Here is a 13,479-nt window from a genome sequence, read left to right on the forward strand (position 1 = left end):
GAGCGGTCCAGGCATTGGAAACGGATCTTGAGAAGACCAATGGCTCGCTCCACCACAGCCCTTGTGGAGGCATGGCTCCTATTGTACCGCTTCTCAGCTTCTGTTCTTGGATGGAAGAGAAGCGTCATGAGCCACCTTCTGAGGGGATATTTTGTCACCCAACAGCCATCCATCCAGCTGGGCTGGAACACTGAAGAGCCTCGGCACCTGCGAATGTCTGAGAATGTAGGCGTCGTGGGAGCTGCCTGGGTACCTTGTACAGACTTGTAGAATCAGCATCCTGTGATCACACACTATCTGCACATTCATGGAGTGGAAGCCCTTCCTGTTGACGAAGGAACCGGGCTCACCTGCAGGCGCCTTGATGGCCACATGTGTGCAGTCTATTGCACCCTGGACACGGGGAAAGCCAGCAATGGCCGCAAAGCCTCTGGCTCACTGTGCCTCACTTGCCTGGTTCCAATAGCAGAAGATGAAGGTCAATGCATGCCTGAACAGAGCGTCTGTGACCTGTTTGAAACAAGTGTGGACAGCTGATTGGGAGACACTGCAAAGACGACCCACTGAGCCCTGGAAGGAACCAGAGGCATAGAAGTTGAGGGCAGCTGTGACCTTTAGAGCCACTGGCATGGGGTGTCCACCCACACAGTTAGTGGGGATCTCAGGCCCAATCATCTGACAGATATAGTTGACAGTCTCCCTTGAGAGACAGAGCCTCCTCTGGCACTGCACCTCAGACATATTGAGGTAGCTGCTTTGCCACCTGTATACCCTGGCAGCAGGTTAACGTAAACATAAGGCACCTTTGGTTTATCACAGGTGTGGCCCCTCCTGCCTTGGACTACCTCTTGGCCCTGCACCCATGTGACTGCGCCTGACCTCCCAAAGGTGGCTCCCCTGGAGGCTGAATGTGCACTCCTGGCCTCCTCCCCCTTCTAGTCCTCCCTTCCTTCTTAGAGGAGGTGCCTCCAGTGGAGAGTTCAGCTCCTGTTCCCAGGCTAAGGGAAACCTGCAGGCCCAAAAGAGATTCCTCACTGCAGAGTGCTGACCTGAAGGATGAGAGTCCAGGCCAAGCAGCTGGCATGTGTTTTGAAGTATTGCAGATCAGTATTAGTAACTTTGAAAAAACAATATTTGACAGAGCACACTCGCGACCCCACTCAGCCCTCTTATTCCACCCATGGATGAAGTTTATACAAATGTGTCCTTCCCGCCTGCCCGTTGCGCCCGTGCGCCGACCCGAAGATTGCATGGGCACTGAAAAATCACTGTCAATTGGTGCCTCAAGGGCCTTAAGTAATTAATTAATGGCGAGCACGCATCGGATATCATTCCATGCTCGCCCAACGAAATATTGCGATGGCACGTGGTGATGTTAAGACGCTTGCCTGATGTCACCACGCATCATTTCACGCACATGCATGCGGGACCCGCCCCCACACGCCAACGGGAAAATTCTGCCCTAAGTTTCCTTGGAGTACGCAATTTGCCTTTATGAAATTGCAGCAATTTTGTCTGTATTGATTTTAATTTGTAATTAAGGAACTTTAATTTATTTTTGTGGCCTGAAAAGTTAGCATAATGCTTACTAAGCCCTTGTTTAGATTAGGCTTTTGGCTGTAGGTGGCTTGTATTATGAAAGTTAGTGGATATATTGGCAATGTCTGTCTGCTTTGTTCAACATACGTTACAGAATATAATAATTTATTATTTATCATTAATAGGCCTAGGACAGTCTGGATCCTGGGGTTGCTTTGATGAATTCAATCGTATTGATCTACCAGTTCTGTCAGTTGCTGCTCAGCAGATTGCCATAGTGCTGACATGCAAAAAGGAACGTAAAAAGAGTTTCATCTTCACAGATGGAGATTCTGTAGAAATGAATGCTGAATTCGGAATTTTCCTCACTATGGTAAATCCAAGTTATTAAGTATGTAAAATGAAGAAAACTGTGCTAATGCAACTTATCAAAGTGCAACTGGCTCATTTTAACACCGGGTGTAATTAGTTAGCATACCACATCGTATATGTTGTTCATTGCCTCCCAGGATACTAATTTGAATATATCCAATAACTCAGCCCTCTACACAGAGTCACATGAAAATTTGTGGCATTTAGGAATAAACTTTGACCAGTTCCTTTTTTAATTTAGTTCCAAAGCATTGAGTTGGATTTTAAATCGCTGACATAATGGGCCTGGGGGCGTCTGGTAGTGCATAGCAAATCCAGAAGTAAGCGCATTGGGTCTACCAGTGACTATTAAATGCAGCCATTTCTAACCCTTTTTACTTCCAGGCTTCCAATTAGCTTGATCAGGCATGCTGATGACTGCATTAGTCAATTTTGGCTCAAGTATTTAAAGGGACATTGCAAACATGAATTCACGAATAGGGAACAGAACATAAAGAAGTGTTAGAATTGGGTGCATGTGATCAAAGGCTGTGCCTCATTTTAGTGTATGTGATGCTGGAGATTGTAAGGGCCTTCAGGGAGATATTCTGGACAACTGATGGGAGGATGAAGCATGCCAGTGAAACAAAGGCAGCACGGTTATGCAGGTGGTGGAGGAGGTCAGCAGTAGCAGTGTGGTACTGCACACATGGATTCAAAACCAAAATTGGTTTAACGGTTTAAGCAGGGCCAGAAATGTAAATACAATGACTTAGATGAGGGGACTGAGTGTAATCTATCCAACTTTGCTAATGATATAGAGTTAGGTGGGGAAGTAAGCTATAAGAAGGACAAAAAGAGGCTGTGAAAGGGTATGGACAGATTAACTGAATGGACAAGAATATGGCAGATGTAAGTAATGTAGAGAATTGTGAATTTATCCACTTTGGTATGAAAAAGAGAAAAGCAGATTATTTTTAAATGGCGCAAGACTGGGAAATGTTGGTATTCAGAGGGACCCGATGTCCTTGCACACAAATAACAAAGATAACATGCAGGTACAGCAAGCAGTTAAGAAAACAAATAGTATGTTAATCTTTATAACAAAAGAATTGGATAATCAGAGTAAAGAAGTCTCACTGCAATTGGTGAGGCCACCCCTGGAGCACTATTTTGGTTTCCTTACCTAAGGAATGACAACAACAACTTGTATTTATAAAGCACCTTTAACATAATAAAATGGCCCAAGGTGCTTCACAGGAACATTGTAAAGCAAGATTTGACACCGAAAAGCATAAGAACATATTAGCACAGCAGAGATATGTTCCTTAAAACCTCATAAAGGAGGAAAGGGAGGTGGAGAGATGAAGAGGTTTAGGGAGAGAATTACAGAGCCTAGAGCTTAAGCAACTTATGACATGGCTGCCAATAGGAGCAGTTAAAATTGGGGATGCCCAAGAGGCCAGAACTAGAGGAGTGCAAATGTCTTGGAGAGCTGTGGGCTGGAGGTGATTACAGAGATTTGGAGGGGCAAGGCTGAGAATTTTAAAAACAAAATGTTGCTTGACCGGGAGTCAGTGTAGGATAGCAAGCGCAGAGGCAATGAGTGAACAAGACTTGGTGCTGGTAAGGGCACATGCAACAGAATTTGAATGACCTCAAGTTTATAAGGTTAGAAAGTGGGAGGTTAGCCAGGAGTGCATTGGAATACTCAAGTCCAAAGTTAATAAAGAGATGGGTATCGGTTTCAGTAGCAGATGAGCTGAAGCAAGGGTAGTGTTCGGCAATGTTATGGCAGTGGAAATAGCTGATCTAAGTGATGGACCCATTATATGGTCAGAAGCTCATCTGGGGGTCAAATGTGACACCGAGGTTATGAACAGTCTGGTTCAGTCCCAGATCATTGTCAGAAATAGGGATGGAGTCAGTGTCTAAAGAACGGAGTTTGTCGTTGGGCCAAAGACAATAGCATCAGTTTTTCCAATATTTAATTTGAAGAATCTTCTACTCTTTCAGTTAGGATGTCAGACAAGCAGCCTGATAACTGAGAAACAGTGATGGAGTCAGGAAAGGTCAGGGTGATGTGGAGCTGGTTGGCATCAGCATATTGTAGTCCTACCTATGTGGATGACTGTGGAGAAGCTGTGGAGAAGGATCAGGCTTCCACCCCTGTCACAGTATTGAAACTGCTCTTATCAAAGCCACAAATGACATCCTGTGTAATTATGACAAAGGTAAACTATCCCCCCTTGTCCTCCTTGATCTGCCCACATCCTTTGACATGGTTGACCACAGCATCCTCTGATGCTCTGTCAATTTCTATGCCTTTAAATCCCCCATCCATTCTTAAACCCATGCCCTCCTGCAAGTTAAAACTCCCCCCTATTAAAATTGTGGCACATTAAACACAAGTGTTATCACATTGAACCTTAAACTTTGCTGGTATACATTGTTAAAAGTTTTCTGTCTACAAGAATGTATGATTAAAGTATTCATTGGATTAATCAGATCCCAGAACCAAGGAGCCACTGTTCCTTTTGCTAGCAATTCTTTGAGCTATGTAACTATGTATTCTGGGAATAATCAAATCCCAGAACTATGACCATAGTGTAATTTCTAATTGTGATTGGTCCTTTTCACGAATTAATGATCCAGTGGCCCAAAATAATGTCTTGACCTGCAACCATCATGAAAGTGCTCACCATGCCCTACTTGTAATGCAAGTTTAATCTCTAAGTTTTATTCAAAATGCTGGAGTCTATCATAGATGACTTTTGGCCCAGTGCAACCTGAGCCAAGACTAATTCTGGTGTGCCACACTCTCATACCAACCTCAGGTGGTTTTCAGTTCTGAAGAAGAGTCATATGGACTCGAAACATTAACTGTGTTTCTCTTTCCACAGGTGCTGCCAGACCTGCTGAGGTTTTCCAGCATTTTTTGTTTTTATTTGAAGTGTTTTTCTATCTGGCATCACCCTAAACCTTGTCCATAGTATGAGCTTTTTCTTACCACACCAGAATACACAATGTCTTGATTGTAGTCTCAGCACACACCCTCCACCCCAGCTCAATGTCCCTATTTTGATCTGGAATATTTTGCCACACTCCCAGACTGGAATGCTTCCCTGCTTGTGCTTGCACTATTTTTTAACTGCTCCTTTATCCATTCTATGACCTCCAGACCTGGCACAGAAAGACATCTGTCCATAGGCAACAGATATCCATGGTTTGGAGGGAATAATTTGAGGTAGATTCTTTCTTTTTATGTTCAATGGGTCTTATATATTTTCAGTTGTCATTCAGCTAACTGACCTAACTTGCCTGGTATTCATGTAGCTGTTTGATCATATAAATACTAAGTACAATAAGTAAAAAGCCTTTCATAGCTGTGTTGCCATTTTTTTATGAAATACTCTTTTGTTTGTGCCTCTAAATCTGTAGAACCCTGGCTATGCTGGACGCCAAGAGCTACCTGAGAACCTGAAGATCAACTTCCGTTCTGTTGCTATGATGGTACCAGATCGTCAAATTATTATTCGTGTTAAGCTTGCCAGCTGTGGATTTATTGACAACATAACTCTGGCCAGGAAGTTTTTCACTCTATACAAATTGTGTGAGGAACAGCTGTCCAAACAGGTTTGTGCATTGTAAATCTAACCCCGAGCACCTGCTGCATGCCATTTTTATCAAAATAAAAGGGTAAGGTGGCAGTTTATTACAGTATACTGTGGCGTGCATATGTGTATATGTATCTAATTTGTTGCCCACCTTTTCTTGCCATGTGGGAGGAGCAGCTTCTACAGTACTTTTATGACCTGTTTTTAAGCAGCCCCCTTGTGCTGCTCTGAGCTTGCCAATAAAAGTATGCAAGAGTTGCTTGATGATGAGTTTCTTTTTGATTCTAATACCTGAAAAAACTCAGCAGGTCCGACAGCCGTAAAGGTAGACCTGCTGAGTTTTTCCAGGTATTTTTGTTTTTGTTCTAGATTTCCAGCATCTTTTTGATTCTACCTCCACCCTTGGAGAGATATGTACACTTTGTTCAGCACTTGCACCCTTGGAGTAAAAATATTGTTTCATTCTGAAACTAGTATTTGAACCTATGTCTTTGTGTAAAGCTGCTTCACAATACATCACCAAGATGCAAGATATTTACAGAAACAGGCCATTCAACCCAATATATCTATGCTGGTGTTTATGCTCTAGGTGAGGCTCCTCACACCTTTTAGCTAACCCTATGAACATACTCTTCTGTTTCTTTCTGCTTCACTTGCTTATTTAACTTCCCAGTAAATGAATGCATACATTTCGCCTCATCTACTTCTTGTGGTAGTAAGTTCCACTTTCTGAACATCCCTTGGTAAAGAAGTTTCTCCTGAATTCCCTACACAATTTGTTAGTGACTATCTTATATTTATGGTCCGTAGTTCTGGTCTCATGTGCAAGTGGAAACATAGTCTGAATATTATGTTCCCCAGGGAGGCAGATGGAGGGCATAAAATTGGGCACAATAGCCTATGTGCCATTTCCTGCACTTACAACCCCTGCCCCGACCATAAATTTTACACAGCGGAGAAGGCATCAGTTAGCCCTTCCATTCAAAGGCCATTTGTGGCCCATAAGCAGCCAATTAATGGCCACTTAAGAGCCTCTCCCCACCTCTGCTGCAATTTTTCCCATGGCAGGTGGACGCTGGCATCAAGTGGAAGCCCAGCAACTTTCATTACATGGACTGATGGTGGGCAAGGGTGGGCAACTGGGATGCCCTGCGCACCCACAGTTGTCTCTCTCTTTCTCATGGCCTGCTTGGTCCTGGTGAAACCACCACCCCCACTTACCTCGGTGTCTGGCTCCAGCACTGATCACCATTGGAGACTAGATGCAGTCCCAGTAGTGGCCACTGTATCTAGTGGTGCGGCTGGGACCAGAGAGTTGCCAGCCATTTGATTGGCCAGCAGCTCTCAGTGGCGGGACTCCCTGCCCAGGTGGGATGGAAGGTCCGGCTTGAGCCGATTAATTGTCCGCCGACTGTTAAATTGCTGTGGGCAAAGTGCTAGAGCTGACATTTCCGCCAGGGTGGGGACATGCTGGAACCCCAGCACAATGTAAAATTCCACCTATATTTACTGTCCTTTCAAACCCTTTCATAATCTGAAAGTCCTCTATCAAGTCAGCCTTCAGCATTTTCTTTTGTTGTTAAAAGAGCCCCAGCCTGTCCAGCATTTAAAAACTGCAGGAAACACCTTTGAAGCTCATTAGACAAAAATCTGTTAATTTTGAAATCTGCAATAAGAGCTCGTTATTGGGAGCTGCAGGGAATTGTTGGAGTAAATGCATAAATTAGGTTTTACATTATCTTTGAGTCCTAATGGGTAGATTTGGCCTGCACCTATTTGCATCTGAATGAAGTACAGATTAGAGAATCTGCAGTATAGCATTGTAGCCTGCTTCCCACGCGAGTGCAGCTCCTCTATATGAATGTAGGATTGGTGAATTTACCCTTAAATATAACTTATAAGTAAAACATTACATAATGTGCCCTCACTAGGTGCATTATGATTTTGGCCTACGCAACATTTTGTCAGTCTTGCGGACACTTGGAGCTGCAAAACGAGCCAACCCCAATGATTCAGAGTCTACCATTGTCATGCGCGTGCTTCGTGACATGAACCTCTCTAAACTGGTAAGTCATGTTGCTTTTCTGTTTGGCATGCTACAAAACATAGCAGAAATATATTTTAAGCTCAGTCCAAAACTGACCTTCACTATATTTGCGTTTGCCAGAGTTTAACTGCTTTCTGTAAATGCCATTGTAAAAATAATGTACAATGTGGATAAATGTTGACATTTTCATACATTTACTGACAATATATGGATCTAATTTTTTCCCAGATTGATGAGGATGAACCACTTTTCCTGAGTCTAATTGAGGATCTGTTTCCTGATATTCAGCTGGACAAAGCTGGGTATCCACAACTGGAAGCTGCCATAGACAAACAAGTAAAGAATAAATAGTCCTTGCTGTTTGGTCAACATCAGATGTGAAACTTATTTTCAACTGTTTCTCTCAAAACTATAATAGCTGTCAATTGGCAAAACTATTGCCTAATTCTATGGTATTTACAAATACGAAAATGTAGAAGCTAATTGGGGTGCGAGGATGATAAGAGTCTTTATGCTAATTACGATGATTACATTTGGCGACTGTTGGTGACTTTTCTTTCAGAGTTGCACAATTGGAATTGTTGAGAAGAGTTCCCTAGAAATTGGATTGCAGTCAAGATGGGATATGATCCTGGTGCAGCCTACTGTGTGCATGCCTAATGAAGCAGCAGTATCATGGTGAATTGGTCCACTGGTCTGGCTGAGATAGTGCAAGAAAGCTGCAAGCACTACTCACCCAGGAGGCACCTTGCTGGTCAAGTGGGGAGAGGGGCTTGCAAGATTGCAAAACCCTGTGTGGTTAGCTAACGTTTATAAATTGCTGATATGTGCTACTAATTGACAAAGCCACAAACATTAATTTGTGGAATTTACCCTATTTGATTCATTTCCATACCAATTAAGCTTTTCCTCTGTGCCATGCATTTTTTCTTTTTTCTTTTTTTCTGCATATGCATAAATTTGAATGCACAAAGATAAACATATTTCTTGTATTCTTGCTTAGTAGTATACAATATTTATAGTTTATGTTCTCTTTTGCTGCTGCTCTTGTTTCTCCTTGCTACTGTTTTCTTTGCATTTTTGCTACTCATTATCCAGCACTGTTTTCTGTGCTTGATTTCTCTCACTATTATCTCTCTCTTTCTCCCGTCATAAGGCTCCATATCGTAAGGAGACAGCCACGGAAAAGGCATGGCAGTAGATATTAGCAGTCTAGACTTTGAGCATTGAAATCCATTCTCCTGTTTTTCAGGATGCAACAATAATATTTTTTTAATATTATGCCTTTAGGTTTGTGAAACATGCAAAGGTAATTCACGTGGGCATTAACAAATAAAATTTGATACAGAGCCACATTAGGAAATTTTAAGACAGATGACCAAAAGCTTGATCAAAGACGTAGGTTTTAAAGAACATCTTGAAGGAGTTGTGAGAGTTAAAGAGATAGAAACATAGAGGAGCAGGAGTAGGCCATTCGGCCCTTCGAGCCTGCTCTGCCATTCAATATGATCATGGCTGATCCTCTATCTCAACGCCATATTCCTGCTTTCTCTCAATACCCCTAGATGCCTCTAATATCTAAAAAATTATCAATTTCTTCCTTGAATATACTCAGTGACCCGGCCTCCACAGCCTTCTGTGGTAGAGAATTCCACAGGTTGACCATCCTCTGAGTGAAGAAATTTTTCCCCATCTCAGTCCTAAATGGCCTTCCCCATACCCTGAGACTATGGCCCCTGGTTCTATACTCTCCAACCAGGGGAAACATCCTCCCTGCATCTAGTCTGTCTCGCCCTGTTAGCCTGTTAGAGTTTTATACGTTTCAATCAGATCCCCTCTCATTCTTCTAAAATCTTGTGAATACAGGCCCAGTTGAACCAATCTCTCCTCGTATGACAGTCTTGCCATCTCCGGCATCAGCCTAGTAAACCTTCGCTGCATTCCCTTTATGTCAAGTATATCCTTTCTTAGGTAGGGAGACCAAAATTGCATGCAATACTCTGGGTGTGGTCTCACCAAGGCCCTGTATAACTGCAGTAAGACATCCCTACTTCTGAACTCAAATCCTCTTGCAATGAAGGTCAACATACCATCTGCCTTCCTAACTGCTTGCTGTACCTGCCTGTTTACTTTCATTGACTGGTGTATAAGGACACCCAGATCCCTTTTTACATCCACATTTCCCAATCTATCACCATTTAAATAATACTCTGCCTTTCTGTTTTTCACACTGAAGCATATAACTTCACATTTATCCACATTACACTGCATCCACACACACAACTTGTCTAAATCGCCCTGAAGCCTCCTTGCATCCTCCTCACAACCCTGCTAGTTTTGTGTCGTCAGCAAACTTGGAAATATTTCATTTGTTTTCCTCATCCAAGTCATTTATATACATTGTGAATAGCTGGGGCCCAAGCACTGATACCTGTGGTACACCACTAGTCACCGCCTGCCATCGGGAAAATGACCCATTTATTCCCACACTCTGTTTCCAGTCTGTCAACCAATTCTCAGTCCATGCCGATATATTACCCCCAATCCCATTCCCACTAGCCTCTTATGTGGGACCTTATCAAAAGCCTTCTTGAAGTCCAAGTACACTGGTTCTCCCTTATCTATTCTACTAGTTACGTCCTCAAAAAACTCCAGTAGATTACTTAAGCATGATTTCCCTTTCATAAACCCAAGCTGACTTTGTCTAATCCCAGTAATGCTTTCTAAGTGTTCTGTTACTACATCTTTTATAATAGACTCTAGCATTTTCCCCACTATTGATGTTAGGCTAACTGGTCTGTAATTCTCTGTTTTTTCTCTGCCTCCTTTTTTAAATAGTGGGGTTACATTTGCCACCGCCCTCCCAATCTGTAGGAACTGCTCCAGAGTCTATAGAATTTTGAAAAATGACCACTAATGCATCCAATATTTCCAAGGCCACTTCCTTTAGTACTCTGGGATGTAGACTATCAGGCCCAGGGGACTTTTCAGCTTTTAACCGTATTAACTTCTCCAGCACCATTTTTTTTTTACTAACACTGATTTTCTTCAATTCCTCCCTATCACTTTGGTTCCCTAACATTTATGGGAAATTATTTGTGTCCTCTTTTGCGAAGACAGAACCAAAATATGTGTTCAGTTCTTCTGCCATTTCTTTGTTCCCCATTATAATTCCCCCCATTTCTGACTGTAAGGGACCTACATTTGTCTTTGCTAATCTTTTTCTCTTCACATATTTATAGAAGCTTTTACAGTCAGTTTTTATGTTCCCTTCAAGTTTACTCTCGTACTCCATTTTCCCCTTCTTGATCAATCTTTTTGTCCACTTTTGTTGAACTGCTCTCAATCCTCAGCCTTGCTGCTTTTTCTGGCAATTTTATATGTTTCTTCTTTGGACCTAATACTATCCCTAATTTATTTTGTAATCCATGGTTGAGCCACCTTTCCTGTTTTGTTTTTGCGCCAGACAGGAATGAATAATTGTTGTCATTCATGCATATGTTCCTTTAAATATTAGCCATTGCCTATCCGGTGTCAACCCTTTTAATAAGGTTCCCCAATCCATTATTGCCACCTCGTGCCTCATACCCTTGTAGTTCCCTTTATTTAGATTCAGGACCCTAGTTTCGGATTCAACTTCTTCACTCTCCATTCTAATGAACAATTATATCATTTTATGGTCGCTCTTTCCCAAGGGACCCCGCACAACAAGATTGTTAATTAATCCCTTCCCATTGCGCAATACCCAGTCTAGGATAGCCTGCTCTCTAGTTGGTTCCTCAATGTATCAGTCTAAAAAAACATCATGTACACACTCCAGGAAATCCTCCTCTACAGTATTATTAGTTTGGTTTGTCCAATCTATATGTAGATTAAAGTCACCCATGATTACAGTTGTACCTTTATTGCATGTGTCTCTAATTTCCTGTTTATTGCATTTCTTTACATCTCGGTTACTGTTTAGGGGCCTATAGACAACAGCCACCAACTTTTTCTGTCCCTTGGTGTTTCTTATCTCCATCCAAACAGATTCCATATTATGATTTTCCGAGCCAGTACATTGATTTCCTCCTTTACTAACAATGCTACCCCACCTCCTTTCTCTATTTGTCTGTCCTTCCTAAGTATTGAATACCCCTGGATGTTCAGTTCCCATCCTTAGTCACCCTGCAGCCATGTCTCCGTAATTGCAACTATATCATAATCATTTATATCTATTTGCTCTGTTAATTCATCTACTTCATTGCGAATGCTCCACGCATTAAGATACAATGCCTTTAGACGTATTTTTAACCTTGTTAGTCATCTTAGCTTTATTTTGCACCATGACCCCATTTATTTTTTGCCCTTGTTTTTTCTAACTTCCACTTTTGCTTCTTACTTTTCTATCTTTTGTTTCTATCCTTGTTTCCCCCTCCTCTGTCTCCCTGCTCAGGTTGCCATCCCCTGCCATTCTAGTTTAAACCCTCCCTGACAGCACTAGCAAATACTCCCTGCCCCGAGGACATTGGTCCTGGTCCTGCCCAGACGCAACCCGTCCAGTTTGTACTGGTCCCACCTTCCCCAGGACCGGTCCCAATATCCCAGGAATCGGAATCCCTCCCCTCTACACCATTTCGTCAGCTACGTACTCATCTGATATATACTGTTATTTCTACTTTCGATAGCACGTGGCACGAACTAATCCTGAGATTACTACCTTTGAGATCCTACTTTATAATTTACGTCCTAGCTCCCTATATTCAGCTTGTAAGACCTCATACCTTTTTTTTTTACCTACTTTGTTGGTACCAATATGTACCATGACCACTGGCTGTTTGTCCTCCCCCTTCAGAATGCCCTGCAGCCTCTCCGAGATATCCTTGACCCTGGCACCAGGGAGGCAACACACCATCCTGGAGTCTCTTTTGCGGCCACAGAAACGCCTGTCTGTTCCCCTTGCTATTGAATCCCCTATCACTATAGCCCTGCCACTCTTCTTCCTCCTCCCTTGTGCAGCAAAGCCACCCATGACACCATGGGCTTGTCTCCCCCAACCAGGCAACAGGGGATTCCTGTACTACCTGCCTTCCTCTACTCTGGTGGTCAACCATCCTCTTTCTGCCTGTTCATTCTTTACCTGCTGTGTGACCACCTCACTGAATGTGCTGTCCATGACAATTTCAGCATCACAGATGCTCCACGGTGAATCCATCCGCAGCTCCAGCTCTGAAATATGGTTAGCCAGCAGCTTCAACTGGACACACTTTCTGCACACATGGTCACCAGGGACATTGGAAGCGTCAGTAACTTCCCACATAATGCAGGAGGAGCATGTTATGGGAGCAAGCTGTGCTGCCATGACTTCCCTTTAGATTAAGCTCATTAGTTACTCTCTTTAAAGAATACTAACTACGTTAGGAGCATTATTCCACTCTAAACACTCCCACTACAGTCCAAAGTCCTCACCTTGTTTTGTTTAAGCTAATGGACTGCAGCAGTTTAATTACTAGGAAAAATAGAAGCAGAAATACTCACTTGACCCTACTTACCAATTAGCTGCCTCCCCTGCGTCGCGTCACATTTTGAATCATGATGTCACTTCGAACTCCACTGCCTGAAGGTTCTGAGGATACGCCTCTCCTCTCCAGTCTTGGCCTCTGCTTTTTTGCGCCCTTTTATACCACTCTCACTGGCCTCTCCTCTCTGTTCTAAAACTCACCTTTTTCCAACCCTAACATCAATTTTTAATTAATTGCTAAATTAAAGAATGATTAGACTTTAGACAGAGGTTAGCCCTTAATTTAACCCTTAAACTCCCTCAGTCACCAATTTCCAACTGAAGCTCTCTACTGCAGCCAAACACAGCACTCCAGCTTAGAGGTTTAGGGAGGGAATTCCAGAACTTTGCCTAGATGGCTAAAGGTATCGATAGCTGGTGGGATG

At 42.8% G+C, this 13,479-nt stretch overlaps 1 protein-coding gene across 1 annotated transcript in view; it reads left to right on the plus strand.

Annotated features, from left to right (window-relative positions):
• dnah5 (dynein, axonemal, heavy chain 5) overlaps window positions 1-13,479 on the plus strand; it is a 428,506-nt gene that overhangs the window by 149,910 nt on the left and 265,117 nt on the right. Inside the window, exons 37-40 of the mRNA XM_041183995.1 lie at window positions 1,725-1,912; window positions 5,332-5,526; window positions 7,439-7,573; window positions 7,783-7,890. Coding sequence (XP_041039929.1) covers window positions 1,725-1,912; window positions 5,332-5,526; window positions 7,439-7,573; window positions 7,783-7,890 — 626 coding nt within the window. The remainder of the gene's footprint in view (window positions 1-1,724; window positions 1,913-5,331; window positions 5,527-7,438; window positions 7,574-7,782; window positions 7,891-13,479) is intronic.

This window comes from Carcharodon carcharias, chromosome 3, assembly GCF_017639515.1.
Source record: "Carcharodon carcharias isolate sCarCar2 chromosome 3, sCarCar2.pri, whole genome shotgun sequence".
Lineage (NCBI taxonomy): Eukaryota > Metazoa > Chordata > Chondrichthyes > Lamniformes > Lamnidae > Carcharodon > Carcharodon carcharias.